Below are 21,516 nucleotides of genomic sequence, written 5' to 3' on the forward strand. Positions count from 1 at the left end.
CAACATCTATGGTCAGATCCTGAAATGAGCTGTGGGATGCCACAAACGCACCGTCAACTTACAACAATGGTATAAGCAATAATAGTTGCGGGAAATTAAGTCTGGTTCTGAACTCAATAGAAATGGCAGCTTTCCAACTGGCTTCTCTGGTTGTCTCTTTAATAGCAGTCTTGATCTGCAGAAATTGCAAATGAAGCTTTTCAGAGAAAAATGTTGCCACCTCCTAATTACTGCAGGCTAAACACATAGATCAGTGTGCAGAGGGGCAGCTGAAAATGGACAGCATAATATCTGACAAAAAGCATGCAATTGTGCCGATTACAAATGGGTTTAATGTCTTTCCAGGGGAAGAGGAGGAAATTCCTTTTGTCTATTTGTGCATGTTAATTAGATTATATTCACAAATATTTAATCCTGTTAACTTAAAAGCCAAGGGAGAGTAGCCAGAAGGCTAAAAGAGAACTGGTTGTGCCAGTTCAAAACTAGCCCATTGACCTCAAATCAGGATTCACATCTTCCAAAAAAGCTTGTAAAAGTACAGCGACTCCTCCCTTTGGCCTATATATCTGCTCTAATATGTGTGAGAGAGATAGGCCTGTTTGCAAAGAAAATATTCCACACAGCATTTTAAATGCAAACATAGACCCTATAACAAATGAAGCAATGAAGCAAAAAGTTGCTGGGAAGCAAAGGTGCAGAGAGAATTGTTGCTGTCAGGTCCAGTTTTTGGACTTTCCATAGGCATCTGGTTGACTCCTATGAGAACAGGATGTTAGACCAGATGGGCCACTGGTTTAATCCATCAATTCCCTGTGCGGACTGAAAGTGTGAGCTTTCAGGTTGCATGCTAGGATTTAAGTCTGGGTGTTTTTATTTTGTGGCTGGCCATTAAAGGTAAAGGAACCCCTGACCATTAGGTCCAGTCGTGACCAACTCTGGGGTTGCGGCGCTCATCTCGCTTTATTGGCTGAGGGAGCCGGTGTACAGCTTCCGGGTCATGTGGCCAGCATGACTAAGCCACTTCTGGCGAACCAGAGCAGCACACGGAAATGCCGTTTACCTTCCTGCCAGAGCGGTACCTATTTATCTACTTGAACTTTGACGTGCTTTCGAACTGCTAGGTTGGCAGGAGCAGGGACCGAGCAACAGGAGCTCACCCCGTCGTGGGGATTCGAACTGCCGACCTTCTGATCGGCAAGTCCTAGGCTCTGTGGTTTAACCCACAGCACCACCCGTGTCCCATGGCTGGCCATTACGATGGTTTAAAAACAAAAGTGCCATTTAATTCACACAGAAGCCCTGTCCTAGCCCAGAAGATTGCATGTGTATATTCTTCAGGTGCAGTTATTTCTGAAACATAAAGTTGCATGTATAATATTTCCTGGTTACTGACTTGGCTTCTCTGTGACCCCCCTCCTCCCCCAGCATTAAATCAAATTTCGAAAATGCGTGTCTGCAAGCTCTGCTGATGAAATGCCCCATTCATTTATTGAGGTCATTTGGCCCCTCAAAACATAGAAATCTGTCCCTTTCCTTTTCTGATTGCTTATTTTGGAAATATGCTCACCTGTGTATATACGCAATACACTTGCTTTTTGTATATGTATAAACTTAAGACTCCTTGGGGGTTGTTTTTTTCTGAAGCAAGAAGAATGTGCCTTCCTTTTCCCTGCTATTGTGGATCCTCACTTGGATTATCTCCTCTGCAAAGTCTTATAAAGATCATTAAAGGGAATATAACTTTGTTAAACCAACATTTTGCATAAACCTTTCAGCCATAAAATGCAATTGCAGTGGCTTCGAGAGATCAGGGCCCCTAGTAGATTTGCATTTTAAATTCCTTGCTCTTTCTTTACGCTACATGCTATAGCATCAAATCAAGGGCAATGTGTCAAATGATACAAACCACACTAAAGCCAAAGAGTTACTGATTTTCATGCCCTTTCTTTACCCGTGTTTTTTTGGCCAACGATGTTCCAAGACTCATGTAGCCCAAACCCATAAATTGGAGGGAGATGTTAGCTGGTTTGAAGGAATCCCAGGGGGGGGGACCTAAAGAGGAAGTGGTCCTCCCAAAGACGGCCAGGGAGGACTGAGCATGTTCAGTGACCATGAAATGCTGATTGACTCTGGGGAAGGGTGGGTAATGGGGTGGTGAAGAGGAATGGATAGGAGCAGCTGGAATCTTGAATGCCACACTGCAAGTTACATTCCCAGTGCATTTACTGAGCCTGTGGTTTGGCATACTCTCTGTACATACTGAGCAGATGTGAGGTCCACAGGGTGGCAACACAAGAGCAGGCCTTCTCTGTAGTGGCTCCCTGTTTATGGAACGCTCTCCCAAGTGAGTTGAGCCTGGTGCCTTCATTATATATATTTTAGGTGCCAGGCAAAAATGTTCCTCTTCAACCAGGCCTTGGGCTGATTAAGAGTCTACATCCTTTTAAATGTATCTGAGAAGGGGAGTGTTTATCTTGTTTTGTTTCACTTATTTACTTGTTTTTATCCTGTATTTTATTCTGTGAACCGCCCTGAGATCTTATGATGAAGGGCAGCATATCAATCAATCAAATAAATATCCAATGTTCTCTAAATAGGCATGGCAAGCACAGAAACTGTATAATGGCTGCTAACTCTATCAGTTTACTACCCCATCATGAGAAGCTACTCTTAACACTGGAGCTTTGATTTATCATTAATAAGCAGCCAATAGGTGCCATATTTATTCCTTTGGCTACCTACATTTCTTGTTGTTGCGTTCATCATGGGTCTGTTCTTATCTTGCCACTGTTAACTGAGGAGAAATTACATAAAAGTTCATAGGTGCAATGTTCAAAGTCCTCTGAAACACAGCCATATATAGGTTTGGTGGTTTTTTTTTTTTTAATCACTCATTTCCACCTCTGTGATTTCTTCCATGGGAGCTTTCCTGCAGCCAAGGGCTCATTAGAAAGGGTTCACTGATAAATGCTATCTCAAATGCATTTCTGCAGAGCTCTAAAAGTTTGAAAAAAAGCAGTTGAAATGTTTACTTTTTTTTACCCGTAGATTACTTCCATTGACAATGGTCTTCCGTTCGCAGTGACCTTGGTCTTCTTGTAAAACCCTGAATGGCCATGTAATTAAATTGTGTGACACAAAAAGGGCTCATTTCACAGTGATGGTGGGCAGAGAGCACAGCCTTTTATGTGTTAGGATTCCAGATTCAATCTCTTGTATCTCTCATCAGAGGATCTCAAGTAACCTGGCTGGGAGAGATTTTCCTCCTGAGACTCTGGTGATAAGAACATGAGAAGCCTGCTTCCCTTATCTGGGGGCGGGGAAGTGTTGCAGACTGACATCTGGGACCCCCAGTGATTGGGGGCAGAGGGATGCCGCCCACATCACTGAGACTCCCAGCTGTGTCACGCTGCTGGCTGACCAATCTGTACAGCCAGGGGGCATGGCCACAAGACGTTTAAACTGCACTGCAGCCGGGGGGGCTGCCTCCTCTCGCCTCCTCACCAGATCTCCCAGCCCACCCGCCCTCTTTTTAAGCTTTGGTATGACATGACCTTGCTATGGACATATGTCGGCCGCCATATTGATGGGGCCACTTAGGAATTTTCCCCACAAATTGGCACCAGCCATTGGGTTTTCGCCTACCTTGTAGCAATCGTCATAACTTTGTGAGGTTAGGCATTAGGTAAGCCTTTGTGATGGGAGGGGAGGTTGTTGCCTCTGCCTGCCCCTCCTCGATAAGGGTATCCCGTTAAAGGGGTCCGGGGGTGTGGATTCTGTCCGAAGCCTGTGCGTGGGCTAGGGCCCTGCCACAACCCCATTGGGGACCCTGGGGGTGCTCTTAATTGGGGGTGCTCCCCCTACCAGTGGTAGACCCTTAAGAGACTTAAGAGTGCAGGAGCCAGGATATAGTCTGGTTTCATCCAATGCCTAAGCCAAACCACTCACTATCCGTGTCCTTGTGTGTTTATTATACAGTAGACGCTTGGGTTGCGAATGTGATCTGTGCGGGAGGCACATTCGCAACCCGCAGCGTCATGTCTGCAGGTTGCGATTCGGCACTCATGCGCAAAGCACTGAAACCCGGAAGTAACCTGTTCCGGTGCTTCCAGGTTCAGCATGGTGCACAAGCCGAAAACACGCAACCCGAAGCATCTGTAACCCGAGGTATGACTGTATAAGGGAACTATGGGGCCTTCCTAGATCACTCAAAGGCCACCTATCTAGTCGAAACATCCTCTTTCTCACAGCAGATCAACCCAATGCCTCTGAGAAGCTCACAAATAGGAACATGAGTTCAATAGCCCTTTCCTAATGTGGGAGTGCCACCACTCCCCACTTTCTCCCCCAGGATAGCCTTTGTACCCACAGATAGTTTTATTTCAGTTTTATTATACCACACTTCATCTGAAGTTCACTGAGCAGTTCACAACATGCAAAATGAAAACACAAATTACATAATAAAAACAAAAACAACCCCCTCCACAAAAACCCCCACATAGAATGTTAAACAGGCAAAGGACTCATTAAAGAGAAACGTTTTCGTCTGATATCTAGAAACATGTTATAATAAAGGCACCAAGAGAGCCTCCTCGGGGAGAGAATTCCAGAAACAGGGAGCCACTGCAGAAAAGGCCCATTGGACCTCTTGTGGCATACGAAGAAGAGCCTCAGATGATGGTTGCATATGGAGAGAGGTGTTCCTTCAGGTATTGCAGTCCTGAGCCATTTAAGGCTTTGTAGGTCAAAACCAGCAATTTGAATTGGGCCCCAGTGCAGTTGGGCCAGGTTCAGTATAGCTGATGGTTCCACTTTTATTGGGAGCCAAGGTCAACTGTTGCACTGCCCCTTCGTATTGGGGCCCATCAGAAGCACCATTCCGAGAGCCCACTGAAGCCTTGCAATGGTTCTTTTGACAGTGAAATGTACTGCCTGGTTAGAGGTCTTTGAGCAGCAGCTGGATGGACACCTATGAAGAATAAGGTTATCAGTGGATTTCCTGCACTGGCAGGGAATTGGGCAAGATGACCTTGAAGCTCTTCCAAGTTTATGGCTCTGCTGTTGTATTTTTTTAAAGTCACATTTGCATCATAACTGAGCCTCGGTATGCAAAATTGCAAACAAACTGCAATCATTGTTAAAAATGCCCCAGATGTTATTTTCACTAGATTACAAAGAAATGCCCTATACCAATCAGAAGGAGTTGGCTGCAAAGGAAAAGGAACATTTGGTTTACCTAGCAGCTATCAGAGGCATGATAAAGCCACATTCACCACTGGAGATGCAGACAAGGATTAGCAGTGAGCATAGAACAATAACTACTGATACACTTGTAATGATGTTGCCTGGGAACACAACACCAATGTTTTCCGCTCGGAGACCAGCACCTGTTTCCCCACTTAAGAAAAAGCTATCTTATAAAAAGGAAATTCATATGAACATTAGCATTGGCAAGGCTGCAGCTAACATGAGGACAGTGTGTGCTTCCATTGTGCGCGAGGAAATACATGGTTTATGCTCTTCCTTGTACACATAAGTGCTTTTTGTTGAAGCTAGTTGCTACATATTTCAGTGTATCTTAGTATGCATCTTCCATCTGAAACCTGATTAGCTAAACAGTAACGGCCATTTAACTATCATTGATCAGATTATTTTTAACATCCTACCAGTAAATTCTTCATTTGCATCCACCCAAATGCTCATTCTCTCTGCAAATGAAAGATTTAATATTCTGGGCAGGAATATTCGTGCTTTAGGCACTTTGCATATGGGCAATGTTATTAAAAGAGCGACTTCCACTTGCTCTCTGTCTGTTATTGCCAGACCTAGTTTGTCCCTGTGGTGCTTCCGTAGAGGCTTGTTAAGTGAGCCAGAGAGATCCACAAGAAAGCTCTGCCTGCAATGAGATAATAAAGCATGTTCCTGTTACGAACTGACTGAGTAGACTGTGTTTCTATGATACTACACGGGCCATATTTTCTCCTCCCTGAGGTCCTCTTCCCTAAGGTCATTCTTTCAAGGAGGAAACGGTTACTGAAGAAGAAGTACTTCTAGCAGCAGCTGAAGCAACAGCTTTTGTTGTCTGGGTGGCAAAACATGGGTGGGAAGATGACTCCCCCACCTACATTTCCCTTCCCTGCCACTTTATTCACCTTATTCACCTTATTCTGCACCCAAGACTCCAGAACTGTCCAGGTATGTTAGCATATCAAGAGCATATCCAGTAAGCTAGCTCGCTGGTAGGCTTTGGGCCACCAGTTGCCATTTCTCAACCTCACCTACCTCACAGATATCTGAAGAAGTGTGCATGCACACAGAAGCTTATACCCAGAACAAACTTAGTTGGTCTCTAAGGTGCTACTAGAGAATTTATTAATTAATTTATTTTGACTGCATCAGACCTACCTGAATCTATCTCCCGGGGTTCTTGTGCCTTAAGGTCCTCATAGATGGCTCTTCCCTGCATCCCATCCTGAGGACACTTGCCTTTTGTGGTGATGCTCGGAGAGGACCCTCTCTGTGGTGGTGCCCCATCTGCAGAATGCCCTCCCTTTAGCTGTGCAACTGGTGCCAGCCTTGTTAACATTTTGGAACCATGTCAAGACTTGAGTTTATCCACCTGGGCAATTTAAGGGTTTTACTGTTTGACCTGCTCTGCCACTGTTGTCCTCTCTGTTGTTTATTTAGAATTGTATTGTGTGGGTTTTTTTAAAAAAAAAAATATAGACAGATTGCACTCCAATCTACTATCTGTATAAACAGAAAGGCAGGTTTTATTTTTAAAAAAATAAAAAATAAACAAACAGTAATTGTGAGGATAATCAGGCAGGGTAGCCTTGTATGCTACTCTCAGCGATTTGGAGGAAGGTCAAGTTTTGGTTTTTAAAAAGCAAGTTTTTAAAAAAAAACACACAACTTATTTCGCTCCTTGCAGTGCACAGAACCTAAATGTTACAGTTGCTGATTATCAGAATACAAGATGTTTCAATTGAGTGAAGGGAATATATGTATAATTTTGTTCCAACCATAAAATAAATAAATGCAACCTTGTAATCATAAAAAGGCCTTGCAACTGAGCATTGGATTGAGCTATAAAAAACATTGACCTCTATCTGGGTTAGTTAATCATGCCCTGAAGCATGAGAATAGAGATGTTCTCACCTTGCCTTGCATGACAATGACTCAGGTGTCCACTGCCTGTCAAGTGTAAAGATATGCAAAGTCTCCACCTACTTCACTTAAAGGACAGGATATTCCGAGGGTGGAGAAGCAGAATTAAAACCATGCATGAGTTTGTTTTCACATAGATAAAAAGGTGTTAAAAAGAAAGAGATGTAAAAATGAGGGAAAGATATGCAAGTGAGCTTGCATGCTCCCGAAAGGGCCTTGCCAGCTGATCAGTCCCTGCTGCTATGCCATGCCCTGTGCTGCAAGTCTCTCAGGTAACAGGTGTCTGGTTCCCCAGTCAGTGTAACTAAAGGATGACCTCATAGGGGTGGAGCCCTGCTAGGCTGCAGAGGTGGCAGTCAGGTGAGCCAGGTAAGAAGTGGAACTTGGAGCAAGACAGCTGATCCATTGGAGAAGCTGCTCCATTCACCCAAGCAACAAGCAGGCAAACACACCTCCTGCAAGGGCGAACCAGCTTAGCTTTTCTACTCAGTCAGGTTTCTTCCTTTTCCATCTCCTTTCTTTTCCTGCTCTGGTCTGGAAATGGACACCAAAGAGCCACCTGGGAAAGAAAGTGTGGGGGCCAGGAAAAAAAACTTGACCTTCATAAGGCACAGGCTGTATATGCTGGAGAGGAGGAAGACAGACACGGTGGTGGAGAGTCATATTTCTGGAGACCACAACAGCTCTGGGACTTTGAGGAGGAGTCAGTCCGACAGGAGTGAATACAACCAGAAATTACAAGGTAATAAAAATGAGGAGAGGAAGGGCTTGAGGCTGCAATCCTAACCCTACTAACCTGGGAGCCAGCCTCATGGAATTCAGTGAATCTTTACTTCTGAGTAGACATGGCTAGGACTGCATTGTGACCCTCATTTCTGAAGTACTGCTCTAACTACTGGAAAACAATTCCATACCAGAGAAGCTTGCATGATGGTGTTAGCTGTGATGGAAGGTGGTGAGCAGGTTAGATGTGGTGGAAAACATTTTTATGGAATAGATCTTATTAAGCACTTGCCAGTATTATTGTTGTTGCTGTTGTAAGAAATAGGTTCTCCACTGTAGCACCACTAAGCTAGGAAATACTTTGAAGGGAACCTAGTTCATCTCACGTTGAGGGGAAGTGCGTGATTAAATGCAATTTTGTAGCATTATAACTGTCATACTGCTCCTGCTGTAACACTTTGTAAGTAACACAAGGGGCAATTTTAATGCATTGAAGCCACGCATTGAAATATACAGACAGGGTGAGATATTTTGTATGCAGCCTTAAATAGTAGGAAGCCACCTGGTGAACGTTTGTTTTGCGGGGCGGGGGGAGATGCTTTGATTTGGTTATTTTCTTGTTTGGATTAGGAACAGGTGATCTGAGACAACATACCTTTTCCACCCCTGCACACCCCTGAGGCCACACATAAGTACAATGACATTTTATTTTACACATATCTATTCCCTTTGGGCAGAAGGGTGTGTTTTCTCTCCTGCAAACTGCAATCCCCAGTGCTATTTATTGCACAGCTGTCTCCGTGAATTCAGCAGAACTCTGATCTCCCAGAGTGCAGGGAGAAAAAACATAGTTCCTAGGACTTGTAGCAGATTTGAAATAATGAAAATAAAGTGCCGTTTCTGAGCAGGGAAAATAAAAATGCAGAACCATCTGTGCACCATTAAAACGACTTCCTAGACAACTATCCTCTAAAAGAGGGTTAGGCTATACGATCAACACGCCAGTTCTACGTATGTTTACCTTTAAGTGTGCATAGGATTATCAGCAAAATGGTTTAAATAACTACAGTGAAATTTCTTTTCACCTCACTGGAGGAATGCAGTCTGTAAAACTATACTGGTAATACGGAACAGGTTTGGTTATGCTGCCCTAAGGCCATGTCCCCATAGGCTTTCACCCCCCCCCTTTCCAGGGAGAACTAGATCTCTGTGATGAACAATAGTCCGTGTTGTTCTTAGTCCCCCCTCCCTCCCTCCAGGCCTTTTAAAGGGTACTGCAGACACGGCATTTCCTTATATGCAAAGGCTACCTGGCAGAACACTTCGGCTGCACAGAACATTCTTCTTAACACACAAGGAAACAGCATGTGTGCATTTGCTTGGTGTGTCAAGGGCAGGCTATGTTGCTCTGCTATATATACAGATCCAGTGCCGGCAGTGTTCTGCCCACCCCACCTTCCACAATACCTATTCAGTAATTCCAGGACGTACTTTCATGTCATATGATCTAGTTCCTGGTGAGCGCTAAATATGCCCCAGAGCTTACGTGCCCGTTGGACCTGGCCCAATTTGCATGGGAACTAGATTTCACAACTTTGCCTAGCCTGTTAGTGGCATTTTGTAAATTTCTCTCGTTTGATGTCGGGTGCTGAATACGGTTGACCTTGCCATTGAAACATTAGACTTTACACTGCAATGCTATGGTTCTATGATTCACAGTAAGCTTGTTTTATTGTTCAAAGAGCATTGCCTATCAGGGCTGTCATTCCATAAAAGAGAGTCCAGTCATTCATTTGATCACATGAAAAATCAAATAGCCCCATAGTGTGGGTTCCCTTGATCAAGATGCTCCCCGTGGGTAGTTCCCCGGGAAAGGAAGTCTCCCTTGCTTCCCTCACTTCTGGCTTCAGTTGCTGGATACCAGGAGAGGACAAGGAATGTGGATGTTTTTGCTCCTTCTCTGTGCTCCTCTCACTGCTCGCCTAAAGAGGGGCTGCACAGACAAGCCAGGAGGGGGAATAGCAGGGCCAGGAGACCCCATGAATTGGTATTGCTCCCCCTACTGGGGTGTGAGCATTAGCCCAATGATGCCAATCCCCAATGGCTGACTTGAAGTCTCAAACCTATAAGGGCTGCATGAATATGCATATAGGTCAAGGGGCGGAGTCTGCTGCTGTATACTGCTCTGCCATGCAAACCCCATTGTGTCCAATGGTGCTTTAAATACTTGCATTTTAAAAGTAATGCAAAACAACGTTTTTAAACCTGTGGCTTGATTTACCGGAGTGCCTGTTTTAGTCAATCAAGATGTTTTCAGGCTACAATCCTACACATGCTTCTCTCGCAGTTAAGTAACTCAATAAGGGCTTGCTTTTGAGTTTCTGTAGTATATACCTGCATAAGATTGCACTGCAAATCCAGTTAACAAGTGGGACTTTCAGCAAAATGCTGCGATGTCTTGTTCAGTGTCTGAGCCAGCCAGCAATGCCCTCTTCAAGGAAACTCCATTCCACCCCCTCCCTCCAACAGACACTTAGCCCTCAGTGCCCACTGAACACGCTCAGATTTGTTGCTGGGTCCCTGCCTCTTTAGATAGTACTTGTTGAGTGTGTGTGTGTGTGTGTGTGTGTGTGTGTGTGTGTTGCTGCAAAACTTTGGGATTCCTCTCTCCAAGTCAGCTGATCTCTCCCTCTTGTTTGAGATGGGATGGGAGAAGAACCATTTTGGTGATATAAGGATTGGCACCCGCAGAACGAGCTGGCTGTTAGTATATAGGAAGTTGCAGTTCTATTGTTGTTTAGTCATTTAGTCGTGTCTGACTCTTCATGACCCCATGGACCAGAGCACGCCAGGCACTCCTGTCTTCCACTCCCTTCCCAATTTGGTCAAACTCATGTTGGTAGCTTCGAAAACACTGTCCAACCATCTTGTCCTCTGTCATCCCCTTCTCCTTATGCCCTCCATCTTTCCCAACATTAGGGTCTTTTCCAGGGAGTCTTCTCTTCTCATGAGGTGGCCAAAGTATTGGAGCCTCAGCTTCACGATTTGTCCTTCCAGTGAGCACTCAGAGCTGATTTCCTTCAAAATGGATAGGTTTGATCTTCTTGCAGTCCATGGGACTCTCAAGAGTCTCCTCCAGCAGCATAATTCAAAAGCATCAATTCTTCAGCTATCAGCCTTCTTTATGGTCCAGCTCTCACTTGCATACATCACTACTGGGAAAACCATAGCTTTAACTATACAGACCTTTGTCTCTGCTTTTTAAGATGCTGTCTAGGTTTGTCAGTTCTATTATATATGTTATAATATACTTTGTTGCCTGGGTCATCTCTCCAAGACATAGACAGAAACACACACTCATACCTGGATAAAAGTCAGATCCAGTAGAATTAAATGGAAATTTGCATGATTTTACATGAGGTCTCAAAAACAAAACAAAACAAAACACCCCACAATGCTGGTCATTGCAATACTAACTTCTCTGCATAGGTGGCTGTAGGATTTTTCCCCCAGAAGGAAGGGGTGGACTGGCAGATAAGTAAAACACTGGGGGATGGGGGGAAACAGGCTAGTTTCTCACCAGAAAAATAAGACAACTAGTGCTTGTATATTTTGCCTCATATCTCAGGTTCTACAAATGATAGAAACTTGCTCTGGATCCCCACGATTCTTTGTACTGCATCTCCTCCTCCATCCATGCATCTCTGAAAAGTGGTGTTGTTATCTGTGAAATATTCCTTATTAAAATTTAGAAAGTTGGTCCTCCAAGAATGTTTCTGAAATCTCTTTCAGTGGTTTACCAATGCTGCTGTTGCACACATCTCAAACTTCCCCCCTTTTCTACTTACTTTGACAGGTTAGTGTAATTTAAGTGGATAATTACCATCTTCAAGCTGGCAGTGCACTACAGAGGTTAGGAAAAAAATAACACGGGTCTGTGGGAGGTGGGGTATATGCAACCCATCAAGGCAGCGACTTTCTTTCCTAAGCTAAAGTTTGTATAGGGCAGGGCCTTTCCCCCCATCTCTCAGCCCTTATGGATGCTGATTCTTTCTTACTGGTTGTCGAATTTCCTTTAACTCTGGAGGTTGTCCATGCAGGTCAGTCGCACTTTCTCTTCAATGGAGTTGTTTCCATTATTGATGTCCTGCTGCATGTGTATATATAGCCCTTTTTCCTCAATAGAGTCAAGTTACAAATAGGAATACAACAGCCTATAATGTTGAGGCTATAATTACATAGGGCGGGAGGGACCAGCAGGTAGGTTAAAAATATGTTCTATGGGCCTTTATTTCTTCCCTTTTCATATTGAACTCTTTATTAACAAGACACAGCATTGTTCTTTTGGATAAAAAAAAGGTAAATTTAACTGAGGTTACAGTGACTACTGATTTCTTGCCCCCCGAAAGAGGAATTTCCAAGCAGGCTCAGTAACAAACTGGTGGAATCATAGCATTGTTGGAAAGGAACACAAGGAATATTTTTGCCCAACATGGGGATTGAACCCACAACCTTGAGATTAAGAGTCTCATGATCTACCGATTGAGCTAACCCATGGCCAATAGAATTCTTTCGACACAGGTGAAAAGAGCTCCTTGAATGAAGGGCAGGATATAAATTTAATAAATAAATTCTGTGACCACTATTCTTTGGTGATGCTGCAAACCCATCCCACCCCAAATTCCACCCCTGTAACTTTCAGAAATGACTATTGCAGAATCCATACAGGGATCCTTTTATGCATTGACTTCAGAAATTATCACCCAGTGAGAAGAGAAAATGGTCATCTGAATCCACCAGAAAAACAATTCACCGTGAGGATATTATTTCATATGTGCAATTTTTCTTTCTTTCATTGAGCTCTTTCAACACTCCAGAGAGCACTCGGTTAGCAATTAAAAGACTCTATGGTCAGGAAATTGAAACCAGATATTTCCTGGAAGGGATGCCTCTTTCATATCTATTGCCAAAAAAATAATTCATTTGAAAACAAAAACCGGTGTCTGGAGTTTGGATTACCTAATCAATAATCTGTCACTGGACCTGATAGTATCAGAGCACTCTCAAATTTGGTGGCAGTTCATGCAAGGACACAGAGACTATAATGTTTCCTCTGTTCAAATACTCTGGAAAGCTAGATACAAATGTATTTTTAGAACTTCTTTCTGCCGAGCAAAACACGTTCAGGCGCCATCTACGCTATGAATCAGTATCATACCGCTGTAAATGCTTCTCCCAAAGCTTCATGGGAAATGTAGTTTGATAAGAGTACTGAGAGTTGTTAAGGATACTCCTATTCCACTCACCGAGCTAGAATTCCCAGAGTTCAGTGGGAATAGCAAATCGACAGTTAAACTACTCTGAGAATTGTAGCTCTGTAAGGGGAATAGGGGGACGCGGGTGGTGCTGTGAGTTAAACCACAGAGCCTAGGACTTGCCAATCAGAAGGTCGGCAGTTCAAATCCCCGCGATGGGGTGAGCACCTGTTGCTCGGTCCCTGCTCTTGCCAACCTCAAAAGCATGAAGTGCAAGTAGATAAATAGGTACCACTCCGGCAGGAAGGTAAACGGCGTTTCCGTGCGCTGTTCTGGTTCACCAGAAGCGGCTTAGTCATGCTGGCCACATGACCCGGAAGCTGTACACCGGCTCCCTCGGCCAGTAAAGCGAGATGAGTGTCGCAACCCCAGAGTTGTCCACAACTGGACCCAATGGTCAGGGGTCCCTTTACCTTTTACCTTTACCTAAGGGTAATAGGGGTCTGCTAGCAACTCTCAGCACCCTTACCTAACATACTACCAAGGTCATTCTGGCCGATCTGTCCCCTGACAACTCCCTGACCCTGCTGCCAGCCCCACTGTGGCACTGGCAGCTACAACCCTATCTGCCACACACCTGATGGCATAATTGGGGGGGGCAGCTTTGTGGGCCAAATTTTATGCCTGGTGGGTCATGTTTGGCCGGCTGGCCTGGATGCTGGACTAAATGGGCCATTGGACTGGCACATCTTCTTATGTTCTCATGCTTTGGTCCAGCATCATTACTCCTCTGCCTTCCCAGAATTCCAAGTAGTCGTGGGGTGAGGCAACATGGGGGTTGGCTGTGTGGCTACAAAAGACTAAATGTGCCATGGCTCCAAGGCACCAAACGGCAATCTTTCAGCTGGCAAGCACATAAGCCAGTAAGCTTTGGCAAACCAAGTGGTTCCATTCTCCCCCCCCCCACAAAGGAAATATTCAAATAATGGCCATGTGCGTCTGTGTCTTTTTAAGTGGCATGTAGCACAGCTGGGTGCGCTTTCTGAAAGTTTGCACACTTAAAAGGGCTTATTTAAATCCTTGAATGGAAGAATCCATGCAGTGGAAAGACTGGAATATCCACACTCCTGGCGGCAGACCCTCCCTCAGCCTGTCCCAATACTGCCCCCAACACACCTTTTGCAAGCTGATGCACAGAGAGTTGCTGCAGAGTTTAGAGCTGCACAGCTTGCCAAGAAGGGCTTTGCAAACGCACACACACATTCTCCTGCCACTCTCTCACTCAGAGAATCACACACACACCCCATTACACCTGTGGAGGTAAGTGCAGAGATTTACCTTGCATGACATGGGAAATGGTTTGCTTTTTACTATTGTTTTTATTATTCTAATTTTTCCAATATACTTTTTTTTTGTTTGCAAAGGACACAGGTAGCTTATTTGGCAATGTCATCCCCTCGGGGAGAGCCTTGCAGGCATGTAACCCGACACCACCAAGGACAAGCAAACCACCCAGCTCCTATTGTATTGCGTAATGGCAAGGAGCCAAAAGCAAGGCTTCCCTTCCCCCACATCCACCCTGCTGTGGATGCAAATGTCTCATTGAGATAGAAGGGTGTCTGGTGCTTGGAATACGTGCTTTTGGGTACATTACTCCAACTTCCATGCCATTACTATCAAATCAAGAGTAGGATGCGCAAGCTCTTGACTTGGAACGCGGAAGCCCTCCACTGAGCTAGTTAGAAAACAAATCACATTATCTGTAAAACACAGGGGATTGAAAGAAAGGATGGTCTCTTATGGGGGACAAAAATGACTGCTGATTGGTGTGTTTTCATTGTTCTGAGTTTTACAAAGGTATTTTAAAAAGTTATTGTTGTATGCATGTTTATATTTTGTTGTGGATTGCCCTGGGCTGCCTAGGGAGGAAGGATGATCTAGAAATGTGACTAATGAGTACATAAACAAATAAACAAACAAAAGCACGTCAAAGTGCAAGTAGATGAATAGGTACCGCTCCAGCGGGAAGGTAAATGGTGTTTCCATTTACCTGGTTCACCAGAAGCGGCTTAGTCATGCTAGCCACATGACCCGGAAGCTGTACACCGGCTCCCTTGGCCAATAAAGCGAGATGAGCACTGCAACCCCAGAGCCGGCCACGATTGGACCTAATGGTCAGGGGTCTTTTACCTTAATCCCCTCCATCAGCTCAAATCAAATGTTAGGATTGTTCTATAAGGCAGCATATATGAGCTGACAGCAAACTCAGAGTTGTCCTAATGGGTTTTTCTGTTGTTCTGCATTGGTGTGGTTGTGTGTGTTTTTCTTAGGAAAACAAAACCCTATAGAAAAGGTGGGCATCCTTCCTACCACTCTCATATACAGTGGTACCTCAGGTTAAGTACTTAATTCGTTCCGGAGGTCCGTTCTTAACCTGAAACTGTTCTTAACCTGAAGCACCACTTTAGCTAATGGGGCCTCCTGCTGCTGCCGCACCGCCAGAGCAAGATTTCTTTTCTTATCCTGAAGTAAAGTTCTTAACCTGAAGCATTATTTCTGGGTTAGTGGAGTTTGTAGCCTGAAGCGTATGTAACCTGAAGCGTATGTAACCTGAGGTACCACTGTATATCAAAATGATGTGAGTGGCTGCATTTGAAAGGCAAGGCAAGCCATGGTTTACTGTGTTGGAAACAGGCTGAGGTGATCCTCAGGCTCTTATGCTTCCTCGTACTTTCCTTTGGCACGGCTGTGAGAAGTTCATAAGCTTTTGCTTATGACAAACTACGACTGAACTTCACCTTGGTTTGTTTGAAAGCAGCAAAAGTTGCTAGCCCTTACTGATATTTTTTAAAAAATAAGGAAAAAAACAGAAGTGGTGTTTGTTTCTTACAGAAAAAATGGCACCACAAGCAGGGTCCTTGGGGCCAGTTGGCTCACCCCTGGAAAGTGAAGAACAGCTGAACAGGCGTCTGATGGCTAGAAGGCACAAGATAATTACAGAAATGGTGCAGACCGAAAAAGACTATCTCAGTGATCTGGAACTGTGCATCAGAATAGTGGTTGAACCCTTGAGAGGAAGGCAGGTAAGGAAATCCTGGGTTATCACAGCTGTGTTTTGGCAGGGACAGGTTTCTGGTAAAGATATTGATTCAGTGTTACTCTGCTCAACAATGAATAGCGACTGAATTCACATTAAGAATTTCCTTTGTTTTTGTCCATGTTCCTCTGACCTATTTGTATTTTTTATTTTATGTTACCTGAAATATACTTACTACCAGGATTTTGGGACAGTGCAATGGTTATTTATTTATATAAATGTTTTTATTGGTTGATTGCAGTTTTAACTGTTTGCTATATAGGTATTGAATTTTGCAATTTTATTCCCCAGAGGTGTGTTTTTTGTGGAGGGTGGGTAACAAATATGTTTAATATATAAATGTGTATTCATCATCTAGCGTACTCTGAGAGAGATGAACCAAGAGAGAAATCTCACCCTAATGGCATAAGACGCTTGGCTCTCCAGATGGTGTGGGACTCCAGCTCCCATCAGCCCCAGAAAGCATGGTTAATCGTCAGCGATGATGGGAATTGTAGTCCAGCAACATCTGGGGGACCACAGGTTTTCCACCTCTGGGTCCCCCCAGATATAGGTCCCCCTAGATATGGTGGACGTATTCCTCATTGTTGTTGTTGTTTTGCTATGGGGGCACTCTACAATTGTGGAGACCTTGATGGGTGGAGAGCTCTTGCCAGTGATGCTTCGGTTGGCTCTAGCCAGTGCTGGACTCTGAAATGGAGCATGTCAGCTGTGGACCTCCTAAATGCATTCCTCTGAGAGAGACCTGAATCAGAGTTGCTGTAGCTAATCTTCCCATCACTCTGCTTTCAAAGGGGGGCATTTGTAAAAGATCTGCTGGGCTGAATTTTTTGGTGAATCTGCTGTCTTCAGATGTGTTGGCAGATCTGCCATATCATAGACACATCCTACCTGAACTACCTGACATCCTTAGGATTTTTCTCGCTTTTTCTGGATTAGACACCTTCTGAGGGTTAGGATACTTCCTTCTTTTGGCTATGAGCAACCAAGGCAGAGTCAAGTTTGAATGGATGGTGGACAGGTGAGTTAGGGGCAGTGGTACCTAGAAAGGGGTAGTCATTCACTGTCTGGAGTGAAAACCATGGTATGTGCTCAAAGGTAGTGTTGCAGCCTTGACTGAGTTCCATTGCTGAGCAAGCATGGGTTAGGAGCCTCTGAGGAATACTTGCCTGAGAGCAGAATCCACATATAAAGCCTGACAGCCCAGAGGTCAGGCATTCAGATGATCACAGAGCCAAGGGGCAAGATGGAGACCAAGGTAGGGCTGGGAATCACAGGCATTGTTTCCGGCATCTGACTACTGCCGAAAGCTCCATTTAAGAAGCCCAGAGCCAGCTGGTTCTCATCAGTGCCTCTTCTTCTGTGAAGGCTCATCAGCTGCAGGTGGAGTCGCTCCGACTTCATCCCCTTCAGGCTGCTGTTCAGTAGGTGAAGCTGACTCCTGGCTCATGACGGGTAGTGTCATGACAGGTAGTAAAGCAGAAGTGGGAGGCCATTTTCAGCCAAAGGAAAGCATTCCCTTCCAGGCCCCCATGGGCCAGAAGCAAAAGGAGAAGGAGAAGAACGTGTACGTTATATGGTTGTACAGTAGGCTAGTTAGTTTCTACATACACAAAGACAGACCCCTTTCTGCCCTCAGTCCAAGCAAGCAAGGGGCATGACCCAGAGTCCAAGGACACGTCATTGCCAGGCAAGAGCACTCAAGGAGAGTGAGAAGCAGGGCTCTTGAAGGGCTGAGGAGAGGCTGTGATGTGGAAAGAGTCCTGATCTCCCACCTCTGGGCTTGAAGGGAAGGCCAAGGAAGACCTAAACTAGAAGAGGAGGAGGAGGAGTTTGGATATGATATCCCACTTTATCACTACCTGAAGGAGTCTCAAAGTGGCTAACATTCTCCTTTCCCTTCCTCCCCCACAACAAACACTCCCCCACAACAAACCAATAACCATTTGACACACAGCTGTGAGGCATTTACGAGCTTTTTTGCGGATAAGGTCCTGTTGCTCCGCCATGACCTCCCTGCCAATTTGGAACTGGAGGCCCCTCGACTGTCCTCGGGTCCAGTATTGGACCACTTTGACCGGATATCCCCAGCCGATGTGGACAGACTCCTCCGAGCTGGAAAGCCCACCACCTGTCCTCTTGACCCGTTCCCGTCTTGGCTGATTACAGCATGTCCAGACGAGGTGCAGACCCCCCTGGGTGATATCATCAATTTGTCTCTTGCAACCGGGATATTCCCAGGGGAACTGAAGGAGGCAGTGGTGCGTCCGCTCTTAACGAAAACATCATTAGATCCCTTAGATCTATCCAATTACCACCTGGTTTTGAATCTTTCATTCCTGGGTAAGGTGATTGAGAGAGCGGTTGCTGAACAGCTTGGTAGGTTTCTGGATGAAACATCGGCTCTCGATCCATTCCAGTCCGGCTTCCGCGCTGGTCATGGGACCAAGACAGCTCTGGTCGCCCTAACAGATGATCTCCGCAGGCAGCTGGATTGAGGCGGGTCGGGGCTGCTGATTCTCCTAGACCTGTCAGCAGCCTTCGACATGGTCGATCACGAACTCCTGGACCACCGCCTTGCCGACGTGGGGATCCAGGGCACAGTCCTTCAATGGCTGTGCTCGTTTCTCTCTGGTCGGGGACAGAGGGCGGCGCTTGGGGGGGGAATTGTCATCACGCCACTCCTTGGTGTGTGGAGTGCCTCAGGGTGTGATTCTCTCCCCGATGCTTTTTAACATCTTTATGCGCACCCTCGCCCAGCTTGTCCGGAGTTCTGGGCTGGGTTGCCATCAGTATGTCGATGACACCCAACTCTATCTGTTGATGGATGGCCATCCTGACTCGGCCCCAGACACACTGACCAGATGTCTGGAAGCTGTGGCTGGATGGTTACGTGGGAGCCGGTTGAAGTTAAATCCTTCGAAGACAGAGGTCCTCTGGCTGGGACGGGGCGATATGGGATTGAGGGGGCAACTCCCATCTCTTGCGGGGGTGCAATTAGTGCCAGCATCGTCCGTTAAGAGTTTGGGTGTAATCTTTGATACCTCCCTCTCTATGGAGGCGCAGATTACAGCTATAACAAAGGTGGCATTTTTTCATCTCCGCCAAGCTAAGCAGTTGGCTCCTGATCTCTCTCGCCCTGACCTAGCCACTTTGATCCATGCGACGGTCACCTCCAGACTGGATTATTGCAACTCGCTCTACGTGGGGCTGCCCTTGAGACTGACCCAGAAACTCCAGCGGGTGCAGAATGCCGCGGCGAGATTCCTTATGGGGTCTTTGCTGCGAGATCATATTCAGCCGGTACTATACCAGCTGCACTGGCTCCCGGTGGAGTACAGGATCAGGTTTGAGGTGCTGGTTTTAACCTTTAAAGCCCTATATGGCCTAGGACCCTTGTACCTATGGGACCGCCTCTCCTGGTATGTCCCACAGATAAATTTTCGGTCTGCAAGTAAAAACATCCTGAAGATCCCAGGCCACAGAGAGGTTAGGCTGGCCTCAACTAGAGCCAGGGCTTTCTCGGCCGTGGCTCCAATCTGGTGGAACGCTCTGTCACAAGAGACTAGGGCCCTGTGGGACCTGACATCTTTCCACAGGGCCTGCAAGACAGAGCTGTTCCACCAGGCCTTTGGTCAGGGCGCAGCCTGACCCCCTCCTCTGGCAATCTGCACAGAGTTTTGCTTAATGGTTGCCATCAATTTGATTTTAATTAATTTTATAATGAATGTTTTTAGAATGTTGGATTATTTTGATTGTTGTTAGCCGCCCTGAGCCCAGCTTCGGCTGGGGAGGGTGGGATATAAATAAAATTTATTATTATTATTAAACACTCTGTGAGGTGAGTGGGGCTGAGAGACTTCAGAGAAGTGTGACTAGCCCAAGGTCACCCAGCAGCCGCAGGTGGAGGAGCGGGGACTACTGCTCTTAACCACTACACCACACTGGCTCTATCCCAGACCCCATCCCAGGCCCAGCCTGCAAACATTTGTAGGCCAGAGGTGAGGGGAGGCAATGGACTATCACTGTTATGCTTTCCCCATGTCTCTGGAGTCTTGAGCAGATCCCCGAAAGCCCACCAACCATCAAGTTCCTTCTTCACGCCCTAGCTGGTCCTACCAGTTTTGCGGACAATGCGATCCTTCAGCAACATTCTTTCTAAAGCACTGCACCGTTCAGATAAAGTCACCACGGCTCTGTGGACAGCAACTGTGGGAAAATACTTTGCCGAGAAGCAGAACAAGTCCCGAGGGACTGTGGTTTAGACAGCGAAGCTAATGGAAGTGCTTACTACAATTATATCTCTCCATGCAGATTTTACTCCGCCGCTCTGTTGTTCAGCAGGGGCTTCAAAGCTGTCTAGCTACCATTTAGACGGCAACATGCTGTTGTTTTCCCAGAGCTATCAAGGCAAAACCCTGTTGGGAATCCCAGCATGCTCTGCGGGCAGGAGCTGTTTTCACCTGCTGGAATACAGCAGGAGTGATGGACAAATTGCAACTTGTCAATGATCTGCACCACAATTGCACTCTTATATCATAGCCCACCTTGAAGCCTTGGCGCAGAGCATCCACAACTGTGTCATGTTACAAGAACACCTCTTCCTTGACGCAACTTTTTTGGGGAGGGGGTGTCGGTCCAGTATAACTTTGAAACATATTTTTGCTGATCAGAGAAAGCACCTAAAACACCGACACCTAACATGCTGACCTTTCTTTCTGTCTCTGGGTCAGTGCAGAAGTAATATGTTGGCCCTTAACTGAAATTAAGAGATCTTGTGCACCCAACTAAACATGTAAAAGGAAGTCCTTCTTCATCCAGCCCTTAGTTAAACTATGGAATTCCCGTGGATGTCTTTAAAATAATCATAACATTGGAATTGACATCCTAATGGGAGTAAGACCCATTGAATTCAGTGGTATTTATTTCTGAATTAACTTCCTACACACTGCATGGGATTGTGCTGTTAGAGGGACTACGGCCAAACCTACAATTTGACAGTTGTACGCTCTGTTCGTTTCTTTTTAATAAAGTGGCTACCGACTTATTCTTCTCAGGACAAATCTCAGGAAATCTGTTATTCTTGAATGAAGAACAGAATTTAGCTGAGACTGCTTTGAAGTTTCTTATGCACTGAAAATGTTCCTGGGCTCTGTAATCAAACATTACTCCCACTGGCAATTACTGTGGTGTATGGTTGTTCCCATTACTACAACGTGCAATTTGATTCTTTAGGGCTGTATTCTGAAAGCGGCTGGGTAAATACACAGT

The 21,516-nt window shown here is 45.5% G+C and overlaps 1 protein-coding gene across 2 annotated transcripts in view; it reads left to right on the forward strand.

The window, feature by feature from the left end:
* The first annotated feature begins 7,547 nt into the window (after positions 1 to 7,547).
* The window catches only part of ARHGEF38 (Rho guanine nucleotide exchange factor 38), a 54,802-nt gene continuing 40,833 nt past the window's right edge, over positions 7,548 to 21,516 (forward strand). For both annotated transcript variants that reach the window (XM_082236935.1, XM_082236936.1), the window contains exons 1-2: positions 7,548 to 7,912; positions 16,041 to 16,231. In XM_082236935.1, the coding sequence (XP_082093061.1) occupies positions 7,711 to 7,912; positions 16,041 to 16,231 (393 nt within the window). In that variant the 5' untranslated portion in view covers positions 7,548 to 7,710. The remainder of the gene's footprint in view (positions 7,913 to 16,040; positions 16,232 to 21,516) is intronic.

This window comes from Podarcis vaucheri (assembly GCF_965113315.1).
Source record: "Podarcis vaucheri genome assembly, chromosome: 9".
Lineage (NCBI taxonomy): Eukaryota > Metazoa > Chordata > Lepidosauria > Squamata > Lacertidae > Podarcis > Podarcis vaucheri.